The following is a 19,512-nucleotide window of genomic DNA, read 5'->3' on the forward strand; positions in this document are numbered from 1 at the left end:
ATATTTCGATTTGTGTGTGTTTGTCACGATCTTTTTGTTTTTACCGCTTTTTTTTTTTAAAGGAGAGGAAGCCTTCCTTTTCCTCGTACGCTTAAAACGTTGTCTCAGTTTTTGAGGGAAAGGGGAAACTTTGGGGAACTCTCCTCCAATCTTGCCTCAGATTTTGAGGAATCTTCTCAGAGAATGAACGAAAATCCCATTTTTTTTTGAGGAGACTACCTCGAAATCTAAGGACGTTTACCTCAAACCAAGGGAGTTCCTTAGTTTTTCCTTTTCCTCCAAAAAATGACAAAGTTATTTGTACTTTGTGATTTAAAAGTATTGTCGCTGCCTCCCTTTCATAGACTGCGGTACCTGCCCCCGCGCTGTCGCTGGGCTGTCGCCGCCGCCGATGTCGCTGATGCACTGGGGCGGCAAGCGCGCAGGGAGACGTGTGTGGCGACACGGGCGAGAAAAATATTATCTCCTCCCGAATATAATAATTTATGGGTGAATTATGACGACACTTTTATAGCGGACGCGCGCGAAAGGTTCGCGACGGTGGCGACGACGTCGACGGTGGTGGCGGCAACGGTGAGAGAGTGACTCAGCCAGAGAGAGAGAGAGAGAGAGATAGCAGGGAGAGAGGTAAAAGGAGCAAGTGAAGAAGTGCGGTGTGCGGTTTAGTGGTTCGCATTGGAGGGATGAACTTGGGCGTCGTTTATGCATGGTTTCGACCGACTAGTTCCACAGGTATTTTCCGCCAACTACACCGCGCGACATGTCTTGGTTCCATTCCCCTCTCTCTTTTTTTTTTCGTCGGTCAATCAGATGGAACGGACCACCGCAAGAGTCACAGGAGTGGAAAGCTGCCGAAGCAAAACGGCGAGAATGTGATTCGAGGGAAGAAAAAAAAAATACATGCACGAAGCAAATGCGAGGAAAAGTGCAGCGCAGGGAACGGGAAGTTGAGGGAGGGGGAGGGGGCCGAAATGAAGTTGAGTTTCCAGAAGGAGGAGGGGCCCGGAGGTAAACAGTCCGGTTCGAGTGAGTTGCGACCTTCGATTCGTAACTACTTCCGCAATTGCTGCTGTACGTCAGGCAAGTCGGCAAAGAATGGAGAAATACTCGCGGCGCTATCCGACTCCTCCCTTCTGTCCGTTCGTTTGTGTATACACTGGAAACAATTATTGGCGTCATCTGGACTGCGCCTCTCTTTGTCTTTAAAATCAAATCAGTTTAGTAAATTGATATTTTGGAAAATATTTCATTTTGTTTAATGCTCGCATCTGACATCGCCGCGTATGAATTGAGTGTCAAGTTAGTGTCGTTTGCAGTGTGTGCGCGGGCGGTGCTGTGCGTGTGGATACCGGGCGCGGTTCATTATATCTCTTAGTGGGTTTGAATGTGTGTGTGTGTGTGTGTGTGTGTGCGTGTGGAAAGGGGGGGGGGGGGGGCTGAGGTCCGCGTCGTCGTGGGACCCCGGCACAAAGGCAGGCCAGCCGCCTCGCGCCGCGCGGCCCCGCCCCGCCACGCACACTAGACCACACGCACCGCAGGGCACCTTACCGCAGGCATACATGAGGCCCACCGCAGGGTACCGCGCGGCGGGGGGCTCCTTCTAAATCCCTGCTGCCGCTACCGGCGCGGTGGAGGGGCTGTATCCCGAAACCACCCCCCCGCGCCCCAGAAGAGAGTGTTACGTTCGGTTACTTTTTCCTGGAGGGATTGTGTGCAAAACCGGAATGAGGCCTTCTATAGCACAGCTCATTTGGGCCAACCCCGACCAACCCCCACACCCGCCGAAACTTGAGCAGTTGTCAAATTAGGTGCCTTAACTCCTAGTTCAGCACGGCACGGCTCACGGCTATACTTTTTCTTTGTCCCGTTCCCCATTACGTTCCGATCAGTGACCCATGTTTGGAAACCGTACCCACTCTCGCAACAGTTTGCCCTGACGTGCCTCCGGTACCTGCATCAGAACGCGCCCCACTGCAGTTAGTGCCCTGCACTCCTGTTTGGTATTTGCAGAGCTTCTGTCGCTGCCGTGCCATTTTCATCCTCACCTGTCCACTACGCCGCACTTCCGCGCTCCTCCCCCCCCCCTCTCCGCAGACCAATCGGAAATAAAGCTGTGGACGGATATTTGTGTCCTGCTCGCTCGTGCAGGTGGCGGCACGTGGAGTTCGGTACAACGCGCCTAGGAAGCGAAAAAGAGCAAAAATATGTTTTAAAGGGTAATTTTGCGAGTTTTAGTCGAAATTATTTGTTTGTTAGAGCGCTTCCCCCGTTTTGGGAGCTTTTATGGGATTTTGTTTTTGGCCGCGCCCCGAGACCGCGAACTGACCGAAGAGTTTTCCGTAAACTAGCGCAAGCCGTCGTATATAGGGGATGTGGCGGACGTGGCCCTGTGATTGTGATGGCACCCCCTCTCCCCAACCGGACAGGCCGGACCGGCCGGCCAGATTTACCATCCCGGGACCCTCGTGTCAAGTGCACCTCCCCCCCCCTTTTTTTTCCTCTCCTGCGCGTTTGCCACGCTGAACCATCGCTATTTTTGCGGTAGTGCCCTCAGGGATGGTTGCGGGGAAAAGGCGACACCACCCGGCACTCGGTAAGATCCGATAGGACAGAAAAACAGTCGCTCGTTTTAATAGGGGGAAATGGTGCAGAAGTATGGAATAATATATCACGAGCCATTGTGTGTGGGTTAAGGATTATTTTTTAATAATTTCGGACAGGGCTCTTCTCTAAACTCTTACCCTGACTTATTTGCTCTACTCCTTCATTTGCTTTCGGATGTTCAATTTAAAAACACTAATCACGTTCCAAGTTTTTGTGTTTCTCGTGCTGATCCCGATCGTGCCTTTGCAGAGCTTGGAGCTGCTGCCGGACGACGCGCTGCTGCTGGTGCTGCGGTACTTGGACGTGCCGTCTCTCCTGACCTGTCGCCTGGTGTGCAGGAGGCTCGGGGTGCTGGTCCTCCATCATGAGGTGTGGAGGCATCGAGAGATCGGCGGCTACGGAGACCGCACCTGCATGTGTCCGCAGCTGCGACTGGCGCCGTGCGTCCGTCTGTTGTATGTGTTCTCTGAGCTCAATCAACGTGTCCCATGCCGGTGGGCTGCACTCGCCTGGACCAGGTGTGCCGCGGCGGAAGTGCGGCTGAGATTGTTAGACGATGCCGCCAGCACGTACGCCACCGCTGTAGCTCTCATCTTCAGACAGGAGGCGTTGGGCCGGCTCAGAAGCCTTGCGGTTTCTTCGTCGTCGAAGAAGGCGAGCAAGATCTCTCTGCTCATGGCAACTGCATCGTCGACTCCTGGCTTGGAAAAGCTCGAGTTGATTGTGTATGAATCAAGCCTCCCAACCCACCTCCAACTAGACTGTAGCATAATGGCGCCGTCTCTCAGACATTTCAAGTGTAATCTCTGTCATCCGTTAGAGCCTTACGCGAACTTCATCGTGGCTGGACACGCCGCGACTCTCGAGACAGTAGACCTGGGCAGCGAAGCATCAAGCATGGCCTGCGCCGCCATTGTGCCCCTGCTGGTCGGGCTGCCGAAACTCACCAAGCTGAGCTGCTCCAACATCCCCGGCGTGGAGGTCATGGCTGCCCGTGACTCGCTCAGAGACCTGGAACTGACTGTGATGACCGAGACTGAACACCGTGGTGCACTCGCGGGGGCCGCGGCTCTGCTGCGGCGCGCTTCGCAGCTGCAGAAGGTGACAGTGTACTACTCGCCCGGCACCCCTGACGTGCGCGTGGACGTGGTCCGGGCCTTGGCGTCGTCGAGACGGTCCCGCGTGGAGTCGTTGCAGATCCACAATTACGGCGATAACGATGACGACGATGGTCAGTACTTCTGCCATCTGCAGGAGCTGATCACCGCGATGCCCTCTCTGCCGATCCTGCGACGCCTGTGTGTGGACGTGGGAGGCAGCATGGAGAAACTGGACGAGCTAGCGCTAGCCATCACCCCCGACACAACACCGGCCCTGCGCACCGTTTATCTGGGCCTGGGAGAAGGTCCCTGTGGCCATGCCTGGCTCCATAGGGACGCAAATTGTGCAGGAGTATGAAGGTATAGTATTTTACCTTTTTTGGCATCATTTTGACCAAAACTGCCCCCAAGAGCACAGTATTGAAAGCCGCCATTTGCAATGGGTTCCATCCTGAGTAAGATTTTTTCGAATGTAAATTCGGTTACCATCGGTAACATCCTAACTGTAACTAGTTTTCTTTGTATGTGCAGTGAATAAAGAATTGTTTAATTTGTCGTATTTGGTGTACACCGACTTAAAGTCAAAGTTGACTTTGTGACTTTTTCCGACTTTCACTGACTTTTTTTGACTCCCGCGCACCTTTGCATCATGCCCAGCAGAGGCGTGCGCACGCGCAGGCAGAGCGAGGCCGCCAGTCTCCTTCGCCACCATCCTCCCCATCCTCCAGTGAAGCTGAGCATTACCGTCGTTCGCGGTCTCGCTCCCGCATGGCTCCCGCTGCCCGGTGCGCAGAGCCAGGCGCTCACCGTCGTCAGGCAGATCGAGCGTCAGCTCGGCCGCGCGCCGCCCGCACGCCCGTGCAAGGGTGCGTCCTTTTCAGCTAACTTCCATCACGTTCATCGCGTCGATCGCGTCGATCGCGTCGGTCGAAGTGATGGAAGTCGGTTGAAATTCACGTTGTTTTTCGTTGAAAATGCAGTAAAAACAAATAATGTTGATCGGCAAGTGATGTGCGATCAAACATGATAATACATTTTGCCCGAAAACTGTTTTTGAACGAGATCCAGGACAGAGACTAAGCTTTCATCTGCACGGCGCAAACCGGCGCGAAGCAGCAGCGATTCAAATGGGGACAAATACTTTATCTTCTTTTAAACCATTTTATGATGGAAAGTGGCAGAATACGGGAGTGTTAGACTAAATACTATTCATAGTAACGTTAGATAAGTGTTTTAAATGCGTTTTCAACGTAAAACAACGTGAATTTCAACCGACTTCCATCACGTCGATCGACGCGATCGACGTGATCGACGTGATGGACGTGATGGAAGTTAGCTGAAAAGGACGCACCCCAAGGCAAAAAGCAGACGAGCAGGCGCAGGCGAATCGCAAGCGAAGAGCTCTCCAATCACCTTCAAGATACATGTCAATCTGAATAAAGCGGTCTTCAATTCGAAAGCATTGTTGATATCAATCCCTACCTAAAGTCGATTAACAATACTTATTCCACAATAAGGCAGTGCCTTTACTAACTGATAGAGTACCAACTGTCACATAATTGAAATTGCAATACATATCAAACAGTAAAAATCAAAAGTTCCATGCTAAAAGGGCAGAAGACTGAACCATATAATTTACATTAATTTTTACTTCATTTTTTTAAACTTTCATCGTGTATGTGTTAACACGAAGTGTTAACTTTTTTTTGACTTTTTGACTGACTTTAGTAAATTTTAGAAGGATTTTTTGCTCAATTACACAGATTTGGACATTTTTCGACATTACACAAAGTGGGGACACAATACTGAAGTTGATACCTCTAATAATAAGTACCAGCCATCTGTTATAGGAGCTTTAAAGGCAAGTGATTTCTATGTTGAATATGCAGAAGAACGTTTAGGAAACATTGGATGTAACGTGTTAGTCTAACCTTTAAATTTAATTTTTTTGCGGCACTTATTGCATTGTGTTCTAAAACTGCACCTCGCGCGGCAAATTTGGTCATCATAGAAAGTTTGACAAAAATTCTTTGAATGAGGAAGGACCAAGAAACAACTTTTGTAAAAATTAAGTGATTTAGGATTTCAAATTTTGGGTCAAATCTTAATATTTTACAAATTAAAAATATTTGCCATAATGGAACTTCCATAATTTCTAAAATATGGGACAGGAGAGATAAATATGCAAATCTGGATCGTAAATCTTGTAGAACACCCTCTTATACCTATCTCTACAAAAAACCATCTCCGTAACTTAAAATTTGCTGCGCACGGCTGCGCAAGACATTTTTAGATCGTTGTAAGAATGGACCTGAAATTACTATTCTAAGCACAACTTTAAAGTGGAGGGTTGATAAGATGCATTTAATATTGTCTCTAAACCAAATTAAGAACACCAGAGCAACTGCTGACTTTTCTGACTCACTCTGACCCCTGCCCACCTGGTAAGGTGGTCGCAAATGGGGGGAAATATAGGGATTGCAAGCGGAAATGTTTGATTATTCTCATTTTTATTTTTTTAAATTGTTTCTTAGAATTCAACACACAGAAACCATTATAACATTTTTTTTTTAAATGTGGATAAAACCTTTTTACAAAAACGAGAGAATGTTAAGGAACCTTAGGGGAAAGCAAACCAAGTTTGGTGACGATTGAAGACCATCATATCATATTTTGTTGTGAGAGTTACGATATTCTGCTAAATTTTGTTGATACTTTAATCGAAGGGTAGGAAACAAAAATCCAACTTTTTGTCATAGTGGTTTTGAATCAGATTCTAATTCTCTTTTCAATTGTGTAGTCAGTTTTGCCTTATTGCAAAGATTCATAAAGTTTTATCTTTACCCTGTCTCAAAAACGCAGTTTCGGCCTCTAAATTTTAGGAATTTTTATCTTACAAAACGTTTGAGCCATAGAGCCCAGATTTGGAGTGGGATCACACTTAACGAACAGCTTTAATTTACGAGACAAAAACCAGAATTGTTTGCCAGATCCGTAATCTTGGGTGGATTGGGAAAAGAACTAATTTTTTTTTCTACTTTTCTGGAGTTCAGTGGACTTTCCCGTTAATTTGACAAATTTTTCTCCTGATTTTCATTAATTTTATGCGGTGTTCACCGACTTTCTGTTAATTTTCACTGATTTTCGTGACTTTTCGTGATTTTTTGACTTTTTTGCGACTTTTTGATGACTTATTCCTGAGTGTACACCGATTTTTCGAAGTGAGCAACCCCTCGACAGTAACACATTTTTTTGTTTTGTTTTGAGTTTGTCTATGTTTTGGGTGCCAGAGAGTTTCCTACAGAATTGCTAAACTTGGTCAGCTTTTAAAAGCATTTGTCTTTCGTATTGAGTACTTAACCATGAGACTAGTCCTAGTCCCACGACTAAACAGACTAGGCCTTAGCTTACACGCCTCCACACAAATGTGGTAAATCATCGACGCATTGAAGAAGTGGTTTGTATCCGCTCTTCTTTTCGGCCCCCTCTTAACTACGCAGTTTCGTCGGCCCGGTGCCATCCACGCTGCTGGCCGACGGGCTGACGGGCTGTCTGGAATGGACGATCTGGGCCTGTGGCTGCCGTGTCAGCCAGCGCCAGCATGCGACAGCACCAAGCCGCGTAGTTTGTTGCTAGCTGCTTTCTTTATGTAAATTGGTACCTTATCACCTGTGTGCCCTTGTCTAGTAGGTGACCTTATACCCTGATAATAATTGTGTGTTTACAGAGCTTGGAGTGGCTTCTGGACGACGTGCTGCTACTGGTGCTGCAGTACCTGAACGTGCCGTCCCTCCTGACCTGCCGGCTGGTGTGCAAGAGGCTCGGGGCGCTGGCTCTCCACCAGGACGTCTGGCGGCATCGAGAGATCGGCGGTTACGAACGAGATCGCTCCTGCGTGTGCCCGGAGCTGCGACTGGCGCCGTGCGTCCCTATCATGTGTTTTTACGCGGACTTGAACTATGCGCTCCCTTGTGGACGGGCGGCTTACGTCTGGACCCGCTGCGCCGCGGCGGAGTTGCGGATGACTTTGGATGATGATGCCGCCAGCACATACGCCGCTGCCGCAGCTCTAATCAGCAGACAGGAGACGCTTGGCCGCCTCAGAAGTGAACTTCGTCTTGGCCCGGCACGCCGCCACCCTCGAGACAGTTGACGTGAGCGGTGGTTCGTCCAGCATGACCTGCGGCACTACTGGGCCTCTGCTGGCCGGCCTGCCGAAACTTGCCGAGTTGAGCTGCTGCAACATCCCCGGCGTGGAGGCCGTAGCTGCCCGCGATACTCTCAGAAAGCTGGAACTGACCGTGAGGACCGAGACAGAACACCGTGGTGCGGTCGCGGAGGCCGCGGCTATGCTCCGGCGTGCCTCGCAGCTGCGCGAAGTAGAAGTGATTTACTCACCCGGCACCCCCGACGTGTGCGTGGACGTGGTCCGGGCCTTGGCGTCGTCGGGACGGGCCTGCGTGGAGTCGTTGGAGATCCGCAATCCTGACGATGATGGTCAATACTTCTGCCACCTGCAGGAGCTGATCACCGCGATGCCTTTGATGCAGGCCCTGCGACGCCTGCAAGTGGACGTGGGAATCGTAGAGAAGATGGACAAGCTGGCGCTGGCCATCGCCCCCGCCACAGCACCGACCCTGCGCACCGTTCATCTGGGGTTCATCGGAGAAGGACCCTGCGGCCACGCCTGGCTGCATAGGGACGCTAATAAGACACTTATGTCTAAGAATCCTCTGCTCCATTTGAGCTTTGAAGCACATCCGTATTACTGCGATGATGAATCCTGTCAGGCTTGTGTACAGGGTTGTCACGAATTTGTGAAGGAGTATGCACGTTGTACATTCCACCTCTTTTGTCATGATTTTGACAACAACTGCCCCCAGGAGCACAGTGTTGAAAGCCGCCATTTCCAATGTGTTCTATCCTAAGTAAGATTGATTATTTTAAATGTAATTTTCGATTTTCGGTTTTCATCCTAAACGTCCAAGACACTAATGTGCAAGAATCCTCTGCTGTACAGGATTGCCATTAAATTGTTGAGGAGTTTGATTGTTTTCTGTTCCATCTATCTCTTATTATTTTGACATTAAATGTCTCCAGAAGCACAGTGTTGACGGCCGTCATTTGCAATGGAAGCAATCGTAAATGAGATTATTTTGAACGAATTTCGGTTTTTGTTGGCAACAGCTCAACAGTGACAACTTTTCTGTTTTGTATGTCCTTAGGTAAGCTGTAAATAAAGAATTGTTGAAAATTTGTAATCTGTGTGACTTTATACCATAATCAATGCGTGATTTGACATTTGTCTCGAGTCACCACAAAACATAGCTTCTGCGGTCTCTTTAATGTAACACTCAGTGGTTCGTATTCATTTAGAGCGCCACAGAACAGCTTAACCTAGCCAGCCTTTCGTCGTCAGAGTCGTGAACAGTGTGGGACCCAGCCTACAAGCCTCCTATCATCGACGATTTTAAATTAATGTTTGCACTCTCTCGTCTGTTTTTCCCTCTCCCGAATTTACGCAGTCCCGTCACTGTAAACTGGTTGGCGTCTTTCAACGCCAAAATATTGGCGTTCTGGCCAACCAGTTTACAGTGGTCTACTGCTATCCACGTTGCTGGCCGCCTGGAAGGTACGGGAGTGGGGAGTGGGGTGGCTTGCACGTCCACCTTCTCAATCTTCCAACACCATCGAGCAGCATAGTTCGTTGTGAACTCCTCTCCTTCCGTCTCTTGGTACCTAATCACATGTCTGCGCTTCTCTAGTAGCTGACCTTTAGTCTTGATTCAACTTGTGTGTGCTTGCAGAGCTTGGAGCGGCTGCCGGATGAGGCGCTGCTGCTGGTGCTGCAGTACCTGGACGTGATCTCCCTCCTGACCTGCCGGCTGGTGTGCAAGAGGCTCGGGGCGCTGGCCCTCGACTGGGACGCGTGGCGACATCGAGAGGTTGACGTCCGCCTGTCTTCTGCTGACTGTGTGTGTCCAGAGTTGCGACTGGCGCCATGCCTCCGAAGGCTGGTCGTCAGCATTCCCATGCTCGACGGCTTCGCAGCATGTCCTTCGGCGCCGTACGCCTGGACCAGGTGCGCCGCGACCGAGTTGTGTCTCGAGGTATCGGACGGTAGCGATAACGCGCTCGCCGCAGCGGCCTTGATCAACAGGCAGCAGGCGCTGGGCCGGCTCAAGAGTCTTCGAGTTGAACTGTATTCCAGTAAGCCAGCTGTCATTTCTGTGTTGACTGAAACCTGTGCGTCTACTCATGGCCTGGTAAAACTTGAGGTGGAGGTTTGGGGAGGAAGACTGCCAACCCCCTTCCAGACAGAGTGTACTATATCAGCGCCGTCTCTAAGACATTTCAAGTGTGTACTTAGCCCGGCGACGGAGCATTTCGTGAACTTTATTTTGGTGGGGCACGCGCTCACCCTAGAGACGGTTGACTTGCTCGGGGGTCGCGAACCCGGGCTGGACAGCATGGCCTGCGTCTCTACTGGGCCTCTGCTGGCCAAGCTGCCGAAGCTGAGCAAGCTCACTTGCTGCAACATCCCTGGTGTGGAGGCTGTGTCTGGCGGTGAGACGCTCACTGAGGTGAACCTCATTGTGAGCACCGAGAGTAGACACCGCGGTGCGGTTGCGGGTGCCGCAACCCTCCTGCGAGCTGGGCAGATTCGCTGGCTGAGTGTGAGGTGCGTGCCGCCCTCTGCTGACGTCGACGTGGATGTGGTCCGGGCCCTGGCGTTGTCGGGACGGTCTTGCTTGGAGTCGTTAGAAATCTATAACAACAACGGTGAAGCAGAGTGTTCTCGAAACTTCTCCCATCTGCAAGAGCTTATGACCGCGCTGCCTTCGCTTTGCGCCCTCCGACACCTCTACGTGGGCTTGGAAAGCATTGAGAAGCTGGACAAGCTGGTGCTAGCTATTACTCCAGCCACTGCACCGTCGCTTCAAGACATTCATCTTGATCTGGATGAAGGGCTCTGCGCCCATGCCTGGCTCCACAGGGACGCATTTAACACACTTATGTCCCGGAATGCTTTGCTCCACGTCAGATTGTATGCTTATATGCTTTTATGTTGTGATGAATCCTGCCAGGCATGCACACTGGGCTGCCATGACCAACTGATGGATGGTGCTTATGTTGACATTTTCTGGCATGATATTAACGAAACGTGCCCACTGGATCATGGAATTGATCATTTACAATGGTCACTTTCCCAGGTGACAATATTTTGATGATTGTAATTCTAGTTCCTGGAAACATTCTTTTTCTTAAGAGTTTCGTTTTGTATGTTCTCCGATGTGTTGTGAATAAATAATTGATTTCTCGTATGACTTGATCCCTAAAACTTTCATCCTTTACACGTATGACCAAAGATACTATTTTTTTTTGTCCGGGAGCTGCTGTGATTTTCTGCCTCGTGGTTCGTTACCCCTTGGATATACTCAGCTTGACAAACACATCTGATACACTACGAATGCATTGGAGACCTTCCCTCAAAAGGGATTAATGCAATGGTTTTGAACTGCATACCATTCTCAACTACTAGTCAACCAATTGCGTGCAGCTCACCTAGCCACAACAGTTCACAACGAGCCGCCCGCAGTCTGGAGTGCAGGGGGGACTGCGCCTCGGATCGCCAGCTCGATCGGGTGAGGGGGGAAAGAGAAGCCGTGAAGAGGGTTTCGGTGGAGGAAACAAGAGGGCGAAAAATGGTAGGGTAATTAAAACCTTCAGTCCAAATCATTTGCACAGAAAAATACACACTACACACAAAGCTCCAAGCTCCGTCCTCGTGTGACTTTCCTTACTGACCCCCCAATCCATTTCGTGTGCTTGCAGAGCTTGGAGCGGCTGCCGGACGACGCGCTGGTGCTGGTGCTGCAGCACCTGGACGTGCCGTCTCTCCTGACCTGCCGGGTGGTTTCCAAGAGGCTCGGGGCGCTGGCCCTTCACCGGGACTCGTGGCGGCATCGAGTGGTCGGTGGCCACGTACTCGTCCGCTCCTGCGTGTGTCCGGAGCTGCGACTGGCGCCGTGCGTCCGCGTGTTGAGAGTCAGCACCAACTTCAACAAGCCGCCCCCGTGCCTGCAGGTGGCGCTCGCCTGGACTCGCTGCGCCGCGGCCGAGTTGAGGCTGGACGTGCATCAGGGTGCTGGTGACGCGCAAGCCGCCGCAGCATTGATCTACAGGCAGGAGGCGCTGGGTCGGCTCAGGAGCATTCGACTTTTTATGTCTTTTTTCTCCAATGCGGCTGATCTCTCTTTGGCGGCGGCCGCTGCGATGACTCCCGGCGTGGAAAAGCTTGAGGTTTCAGTTCTGGCCTTAGGCGTGCAGACAACTCCCCTCCGACACGACTGCGTCGTATTGACCCCGTCTCTTAGATATTTCAAGTGCCAGCTCAACCCGAAGACGGCGCCGTACGTGAACTTCGTCTTGGCCGGGCACGCTGCTACGCTCGAGACGGTTGAGCTGGGGTGCGGGCTGGACAGCATGGCATGCGTCGCTACTGGGCCCCTGCTGGCCAGGCTGCCGAAGCTTTCCAAGCTGATCTGCTGGAATATCCCCGGCGTGGAGGACGTGGCCGCCTGTGGCTCACTCAGAGATCTGCAACTGACCGTGAGGACCGAGACAGAACACCGTGGTGCAGTCGCGGGGGCCGCGGCTCTGCTCCGGCGGGCCTCTCAGCTGCTTAAAATTAAAGTGACCTACTCGCCCGGCACCCCTGATGTTGACGTGGATGTGGTGCGGGCCCTGGGTTCGTCGGGACGGGCCTGCGTAGAGTCGTTGGAGATCTACAACTGGACCGATGATAACCATTGGCATCACTTTTGCCATCTGCAGGAGCTGATCTCCGCGATACCTTCTCTGCCGGCCCTGCGGCACCTGCGAGTAGGCGTGAATAGCGTGCAACAGCTGGACGAGCTGGCGCGGGCCATCACCTCTACCACAGCTCCGGCCCTGCGCACCGTTGATCTGGGGCTGGGTAAAGGGGCGTGTGGCCACGCCTGGCTTCACGGAGACGCATTCCAGTCACTCATGTCCATGAACCCCTTGCTTCATTTTAGCCTAGATTCATTACCGCTGTACTGTGCTGATGACGAATTCTGTCAGGCGTGCGGCCAGGGTTGCCACGTTATTGTGAAGAAGCCTGAAGGTTTTGATTTTCACCTGTTTTGGCATGATTTCGACACTAATTGCCCCCAGGAGCACAGTGTCAAAAGCCACCAGTTCCAATGGGTGCTATTTTAAGTGAGATTGATTGTGCTGAAGCTAATTTAGTTCTCTAGCGGTCACCTTCTAATTGTGACGAGTTTTGCATTGTTTGTCCTGAGATGTGCCTTGAATAAATAATTGTTTAATTTCTCTCATTTACCTGACTCTATACCTTAACCCCTACAAAATCAGCCTCCTTACGAATGATCATTTTTTCCGAGGCCGCTCTAGGTTTTTGCCTTGCGGGTTGTCACCCCTTGGCTTTATTAATCTTCATAAACCACATGCAATATGGTGAGAATGTATAGTGGAGACCTAACTTGAACAGGTAGACATGAGGTTTTGAAACTGCATACCTTTTTTAAAAATACACATTTCATTTTTAAACAACGGGACCACTGCCATAACAGTCCCGACGATCAGCCCACGAAGCTACTTCCCTAGTTCTCTGTGCAGCCAAAGAAGCCAGTGCAGTTCACACCGAGCCATATACTGACTGGAGCGCAGCGGTGGCTGCGCGTCCAATCGCTGGGCTGGTGCTGGTAGGATGGTAAGGGAGGTCGGGAGAGCAGCAGTGGGTTCCTGCAAGTTTCTTACAAAGAACTGCTCCTTGTATCATGTGAAGAATTTGTCACCTTCGTAATACAAACCCTTCATGGCTTCACACGAAGTCTGTTGACATAGTGTCGCTCTTTGATATGAATAAAAATCCGTTTGTAATGCGGTTCCAGTTTCTTTGCACGTTACATACCCACTTCGTAATATAAGTACTGCTCTTTGTAAATAATTTTTAGTCACAGCGATGAGGAGGGTGAGATGTAGGAGAGGGGAGGGTGGAGGTGGGTTCAAGTAATTTAAACCTTTAGTCCAAATCAGACGTGCAGAAAATGAGTGACTTAAACGCGACACACAAGCTCCAAGCTCCGTCCTCGTGTGATTTTCCCACTGATGCCCCGATCCACTTTGTTTGCTTGCAGAGCTTGGAGCGGCTTCCGGACGACGTGCTGGTGCTGGTGCTGCGATACCTGGACGTGGGGTCCCTCCTGGCCTGCCGGCTGGTGTGTAAGAGGCTCGGGGCCCTTGCCCTCCATGGGGACGCGTGGCGGCATCGAGTGGTCGGCGGCTTCGTAGGAGGCTGCGCCTGCGTGTGTCCGGAGCTGCGACTGGCGCCGTGCGTCCGTGTTCTGTGTTTCTACACGGAATTGCACGATAGAGTCCCTTGTCGGGAGGCGGCGCTCGCCTGGACCCGCTGCGCCGCGGCGGAATTGTGTCTCGAGGTATCGGACGGTAGCGATAACGCGCTCGCCGCAGCGGCCTTGATCAACAGGCAGCAGGCGCTGGGCCGGCTCAAGAGTCTTCGAGTTGAACTGTATTCCAGTAAGCCAGCTGTCATTTCTGTGTTGACTGAAACCTGTGCGTCTACTCATGGCCTGGTAAAACTTGAGGTGGAGGTTTGGGGAGGAAGACTGCCAACCCCCTTCCAGACAGAGTGTACTATATCAGCGCCGTCTCTAAGACATTTCAAGTGTGTACTTAGCCCGGAGATGGAGCCTTTCGTGAACCTTATTTTGGCTGGGCACGCCGCCACCCTCGAGACAGTAGACCTGAACAGCGAAGCGTCAGGCATGTTCTGCGTCGCCACTGTGCCCCTGCTGCTCGGGCTACCGAAACTCACCAAGCTGAGCTGCTGCAACATCCCCGGCGTGGAGGCCGTGGCTGCCAGCCACACACTTAGAAAGCTGGAACTGACCGTGCGGACCGAGACTGAGCACCGCGGTGCGGTCGCGGGGGCCGCGGCTCTCCTGATGCGCGCCCCGCAGCTGCGCGAAGTGAAAGTTTGGTATTCCCCTTGCACCGCTGACGTGGGCGTGGACGTGATCTGGGCCCTGGCGTCGTCGGGACGGTCCCCCCTCGAGTCGTTGGAGATCGAAAATGATGGCAATGGACAATACTTCTGCCATCTGCAGGAGCTGATCGCCGCGATGCCCTCGCTGCTGGCCCTGCGACACCTGCGAGTAGACGTGGGAGGAAACATGGAGAAGCTGGACGAGCTGGCGCTGGCCATCACCCCCGCCACAGCACCGGCCTTGCGCTCCGTTAAGCTGGGGCTGGGAACAGGTCTCTGCGGCCACGCCTGCCTCCACAGGGACGCGTTTAAGACAAATATGTCCAAGAATCCTTTGCTTCATTTGGGCTTAAGTGCATTGCCGCAATACTGTGGTATATTATCTTGTGAGGCATGTGGTGTGGGCTGCCACGAAGTTATGAAGAAGTTTGAAAGTTATGATTTTTACCTTTTCTGGCATGATTTCGACACAAAATGCCCCCAGGATCACAGCCTCCATGTCCAATGGGCACTGTCCTGAGTAAGATAATATTGGTTTCGAGTGAATGTTATTTCTGTGCCCGGCTGTATCCAATTTTGACTTGTTTTGTATTGCGTTTCTTTCTTATACCTGCCTTTTGGTCCGTGGGATTTATTTTAAGTAAGGTGTTGTATTTGGTTGCTCTTGTGTGATTTTTATGTATTCTCCTGTGACCCACAAATCGCCAAAGCTTAGAGGAAGGACTAGTCCATGGGGCTCCCAACGGCTCTGGGCGCCGTTTTAGTGGTTAAGAACCCGGTAGGGAGAGGAAGGACGGTGAGGTATTCATTTTGTAATAAACAATTTGTTGGGACTCACTGTCAATAAATCTGGGTGTTCAAAAAGAAGTGTAGTCGTCATTTAAACCGCCACAGTCCTTTGGTATTTAACTCTGACCTGCCTCAAATTTCCAAAATCGAAGTTCTCTGAAAATTTTTAAATGTGGTCGGGAGTCAACCTTCGTGAATTCACATCAAATGTTAAACAGTGCAAATAGGAACAGTATTCACATCAACTAGCTAATACGGCATAGCCCATCGATCGTCATCGATGAACGTCTTCTTGGTTTGTTTGTTTGTTAATTTAAAATCCGGTTTTTTTCAGTGCATGTGCTGTCGGGTTGGGCGCCACCTAATTAGTGAAGAGCAGCGCCGCTTCTGCAGCTTGTAGGCGTGACTTATCACTTGTTTATCGCCAGGGCTCGTGACACACGCCCGTCCTGCAAACACAGCCACCCCCTCTTCCCCCCCACTCACACACGCACACACACACACACACACACTCGTGTCGTCGCTTTTGCAATGAAGCTAATAGGGTCGACAAATGGGCGTCGAATTCCGGCGACGAAAACTAACAGCCAGAGCGCGCTCTGGTGCGCGCACACATGCAGAGCAGTTAGAGGGGCCCTCAAATTATCGCTAAAGTCACAAACGCACTCTCTCACTCCATCACAAGTAGTTGGGCCCGCTCTCAAATCATCGGGAAAGAGAGAGGGGGTAAGGGGGGTCGCCCTCGTCTCTCTCAACTCCCTACTCCCTCTCTCTGTCTTTTTCCCGTTGCTCTCCGGCTGGTGCTTCATACAAGCAGCACGAGTGCGACAAGGACAAACTGAACGTGGCTGCTACATCCTGGCGGCCGCTCCACGCCGCTCCTCGCCACGCCGCGCCACGCCGGGGCTCGAGGCTCCTTGACAGCTTCCTCAGCCCGTTTCCTTAATTGTCGCACGCCTAGTCCGTAGACACTCACATGGCTCCCCCTTCCTCCTCTCTCCTCTCTCTCACACACAAGGACATGTGTGTGTGTGTGTGGAGCCCGCGAAGCGCTCGTATATCTGTGTTAACGAGAGAGAGAGAGAGAGAGAGAGAGAGAAGTACGAAGACGGCTGGAGCACTACGGCCCTCCCGTTCTCCGGGCGGGGGGCGCAGCGAGCCCTCTGGTACGGAGTGTCGACGCCGAGCAAGCTCCGGCCGGGCTCTTGCATAGGAACGACGACGTCCGTTGGGCCCGTCAATAAACAACGGCCAGAACACTCGTCTTGGCGCGCTAGAGAGTAGTCGGCTTCCTCGCGGGCCTTGGGGGGAGCGAGGAGCTGCGAGGAGCCGCCGCTCCTGGCCGAGGGGAGGGCATCGCTCTCCTCGCCAATCCTGTTGTCAATTAACGCGTTACTGATGGCGCGGGAAATGAGCGTCCTACGCGTCGTGAATCAAAAGGCGGACCCCCGCAGGAAAGGAGCGCCACCAGGAAAATTGTGTTTTCTTTTTTCGAGTTTACATTTCGGACCCAAAGATCAAAGATTTCTTTTAGCACAAAATTATTATTGTTACCTTTCGAAAAAGAGTGGGTTTCTCCAACCAATAAGAAAGCGAAGCCGTTCTGTTTAAAGAAAAGTAATGATAGAGGGTTAAAATGCTCATTGATAGCCGAAGAAATATTCTTGATGGGTGCTTTTGTGTTTGCCAAAAGGGGTACGCTTTTGGCGTTAAAACTTTCAAGCTTTTTAAATGTTATTAAAGCTGATTGAGGTCGAGGTAGTTCTGTACAAAATGCATACGTGTGTACGTGTGTACACTCAAACTTTAGTAAAGGAGAGAGGGGAGCTTTTCTGGAAAGATGAGGTCGAATAATGGAGGCGCGGCAAAACCAATAAAGTTCAAGCTGCGTTTCCCAGCATCCGTTTGTCCGACGCACGTAAAAAGAAGAAGAAAAAAGGCGCAAGGCACCAGGTCCGAATAATTACAGCTGCTGGTTGGTCCAGTCCGTGGAGTTTTGTTTGTTTTGCTTTGCCGAACGCAACGGGTTGGGACGCAACAGGGCGGGGCGGGGCGCGGCAGTCTACGACACGGGGCCATTAGAGGCCTGCTTCATTAACGGGCTAAACCAGTCGTCGTGTGATTTGGATTCTTGTCGGGCGGGCGCGCGGCCGCTGGCTGGGTCCAGATCCGGAATACCGAGGGGCGCAGCGTTTTCCCCTCGCCCTCCCCTCATCTCTCTCTCTCTCTCCTCCCTGTGCGACGTGGAGGATGGCAACCTCATCCAGCTTTGCCGCCCCGGTGCTTTCCCTTCTCTCTTTTTATTTTGTCTTTAATAATATTATTCCTATTTTTCACAGAGCGCGGGGGGGTTGGGGGGAGGGGCAGCAGCAGCAGCATGTGCAGAGGGACGCTTAACATAATCCGATTACAGGTTGCGGGGAGGGGCGGTACACGCGGGCCCCCAACGCCAATATGGCCCGCCTGGACCCAGCTGTAATTAATGAGAGGCTGTCTTTGGCGCCCATCGGAGTTGTTTTCACTTTAATGCGACTCGCTTGCGCGCGAACGACTTGTTTCGGGCGGGATCATCAGCGTCGTCGTGCTGCCGTTGCACTGGAGACGCAACGTGAGTGAATGACGCGCACTTGTAGGTGCGTGAAGGCCCATGTATACTCCAAATGGAGTAATATGTGAATTTTCTTTGAAATTCACACACTTGTGCCTCCATGTGTCGTTCACACACCTACATTCACTCTCACACACTTGGGTTTTCAGTGTATGCTCGGCACGTGGCGACAGGGAGGAAGATCTCCGCTGGACTTTGAGTTGTGATGACCTGTGTCGCAACTTGGACCCAGCATGCGCCTGTAGATCTAAATATGGTGTTGGTGTTGTTGTGACTAATAAGAGCTCTAGATACGGCTTTTCAGATTTGTTTGTACTACCACTGCCAAATATGTTTCAAAACCTAAATATTTTATCACTATATCAAAAAACTTAAAATTACAATACCGATTCTAAATTTGTCGTACCACATATTTCATCAGCAATCTCGTTGTTGCAATTTCCCTCTAAGTAAATGTGACTTTTACCAATTCTCCCTCTCGGTTCTGAGATACAAACAATACATGCAAAAGTGCCAAACATGTGTTTTGTATCTATTTTTTAAAACGGTTACGTTGCGTGAAGGTGGCCAGCGGCTACAGCAGGACACTTCGCACCGTCCGTCTATGGGCTCGGCGTCCTCTCGAGCGGCCCTGCCGGGCTCCGCAGGATCAGCGAGAGCCCTCCAGGCCTCTGGGCCCCGCTGGGCGCCCGCTGGGGGCCCCGCTGCGCCCCGGGCCGTATTCCGGGGTGATAACTAGCGGGGCTAGAGCAGTCCGTGCTCGTAACGCTACAATGTACTGGCCCACAATCCCCGGCCGGTCCCGCCGGCCCCCGGGCCTGGCCCCGGCCCGCCGCGCGGCCGTCATCTCAACAGCCGCCGCACGTCCCCAGAAGTGCTATCTGCAGCCAGCCTCGACGCTCCTCTTCATTTTGATCACATTCCCACGCCAAACTCCCCTGCTCCGGCTTGTTGTTTAAAAGGCAATAACATCCGTATCGTTTCTTTGCGGGAGTCGATCGGGAGTTTTTCTACACGTTAAAAAAAGTAACGATTTTTATTTTTCCATGTCCATTTTCACAGTCTTGTTGGCTACCGGGCTTGCTGGTTCTTAAACAAAAATATGCAGTTGTGATCTTGATACCCAAATCCCTTTAACCTAAGTTTGTTACCGGTTATCGATAAACTACCTGGCAGCCGCAGCCACTGTAATTTTTAAATTTATTTTTATCTACGTTTATGAATTTTTCGGTAACCATTTCTTTGCGAACGAACTCAAACAGAATAAAACTGTTCATGAACACGATCCCGTGAAGAGATTCTCTTCGTGGGCTACTTAAATTCACAATGCTCATTACGTAGCGACTAAACAAATG

General features: G+C 51.3%; 1 protein-coding gene across 4 annotated transcripts in view; it reads left to right on the forward strand.

The window, feature by feature from the left end:
* The window catches only part of LOC113214181 (uncharacterized), a 48,569-nt gene extending 32,961 nt beyond the window's left edge, over positions 1-15,608 (forward strand). Inside the window, exon 2 of one of the 4 annotated variants that reach the window (XM_052274097.1) lies at positions 13,892-15,608. In XM_052274097.1, the coding sequence (XP_052130057.1) occupies positions 13,892-15,280 (1,389 nt within the window). In that variant the 3' untranslated portion in view covers positions 15,281-15,608. Of the gene's footprint in view, positions 1-2,853; positions 4,264-9,511; positions 10,991-11,540; positions 13,074-13,891 lie in introns of those variants that run through there. The other 3 variants (XM_052274095.1, XM_052274096.1, XM_052274098.1) reach the window with 3 other exon arrangements.
* The last annotated feature ends 3,904 nt before the right edge of the window (positions 15,609-19,512 follow it).

This window comes from Frankliniella occidentalis, unplaced genomic scaffold (assembly GCF_000697945.3).
Source record: "Frankliniella occidentalis isolate FOCC.00 unplaced genomic scaffold, Focc_3.1 Scaffold335, whole genome shotgun sequence".
Classification (NCBI taxonomy): domain Eukaryota; kingdom Metazoa; phylum Arthropoda; class Insecta; order Thysanoptera; family Thripidae; genus Frankliniella; species Frankliniella occidentalis.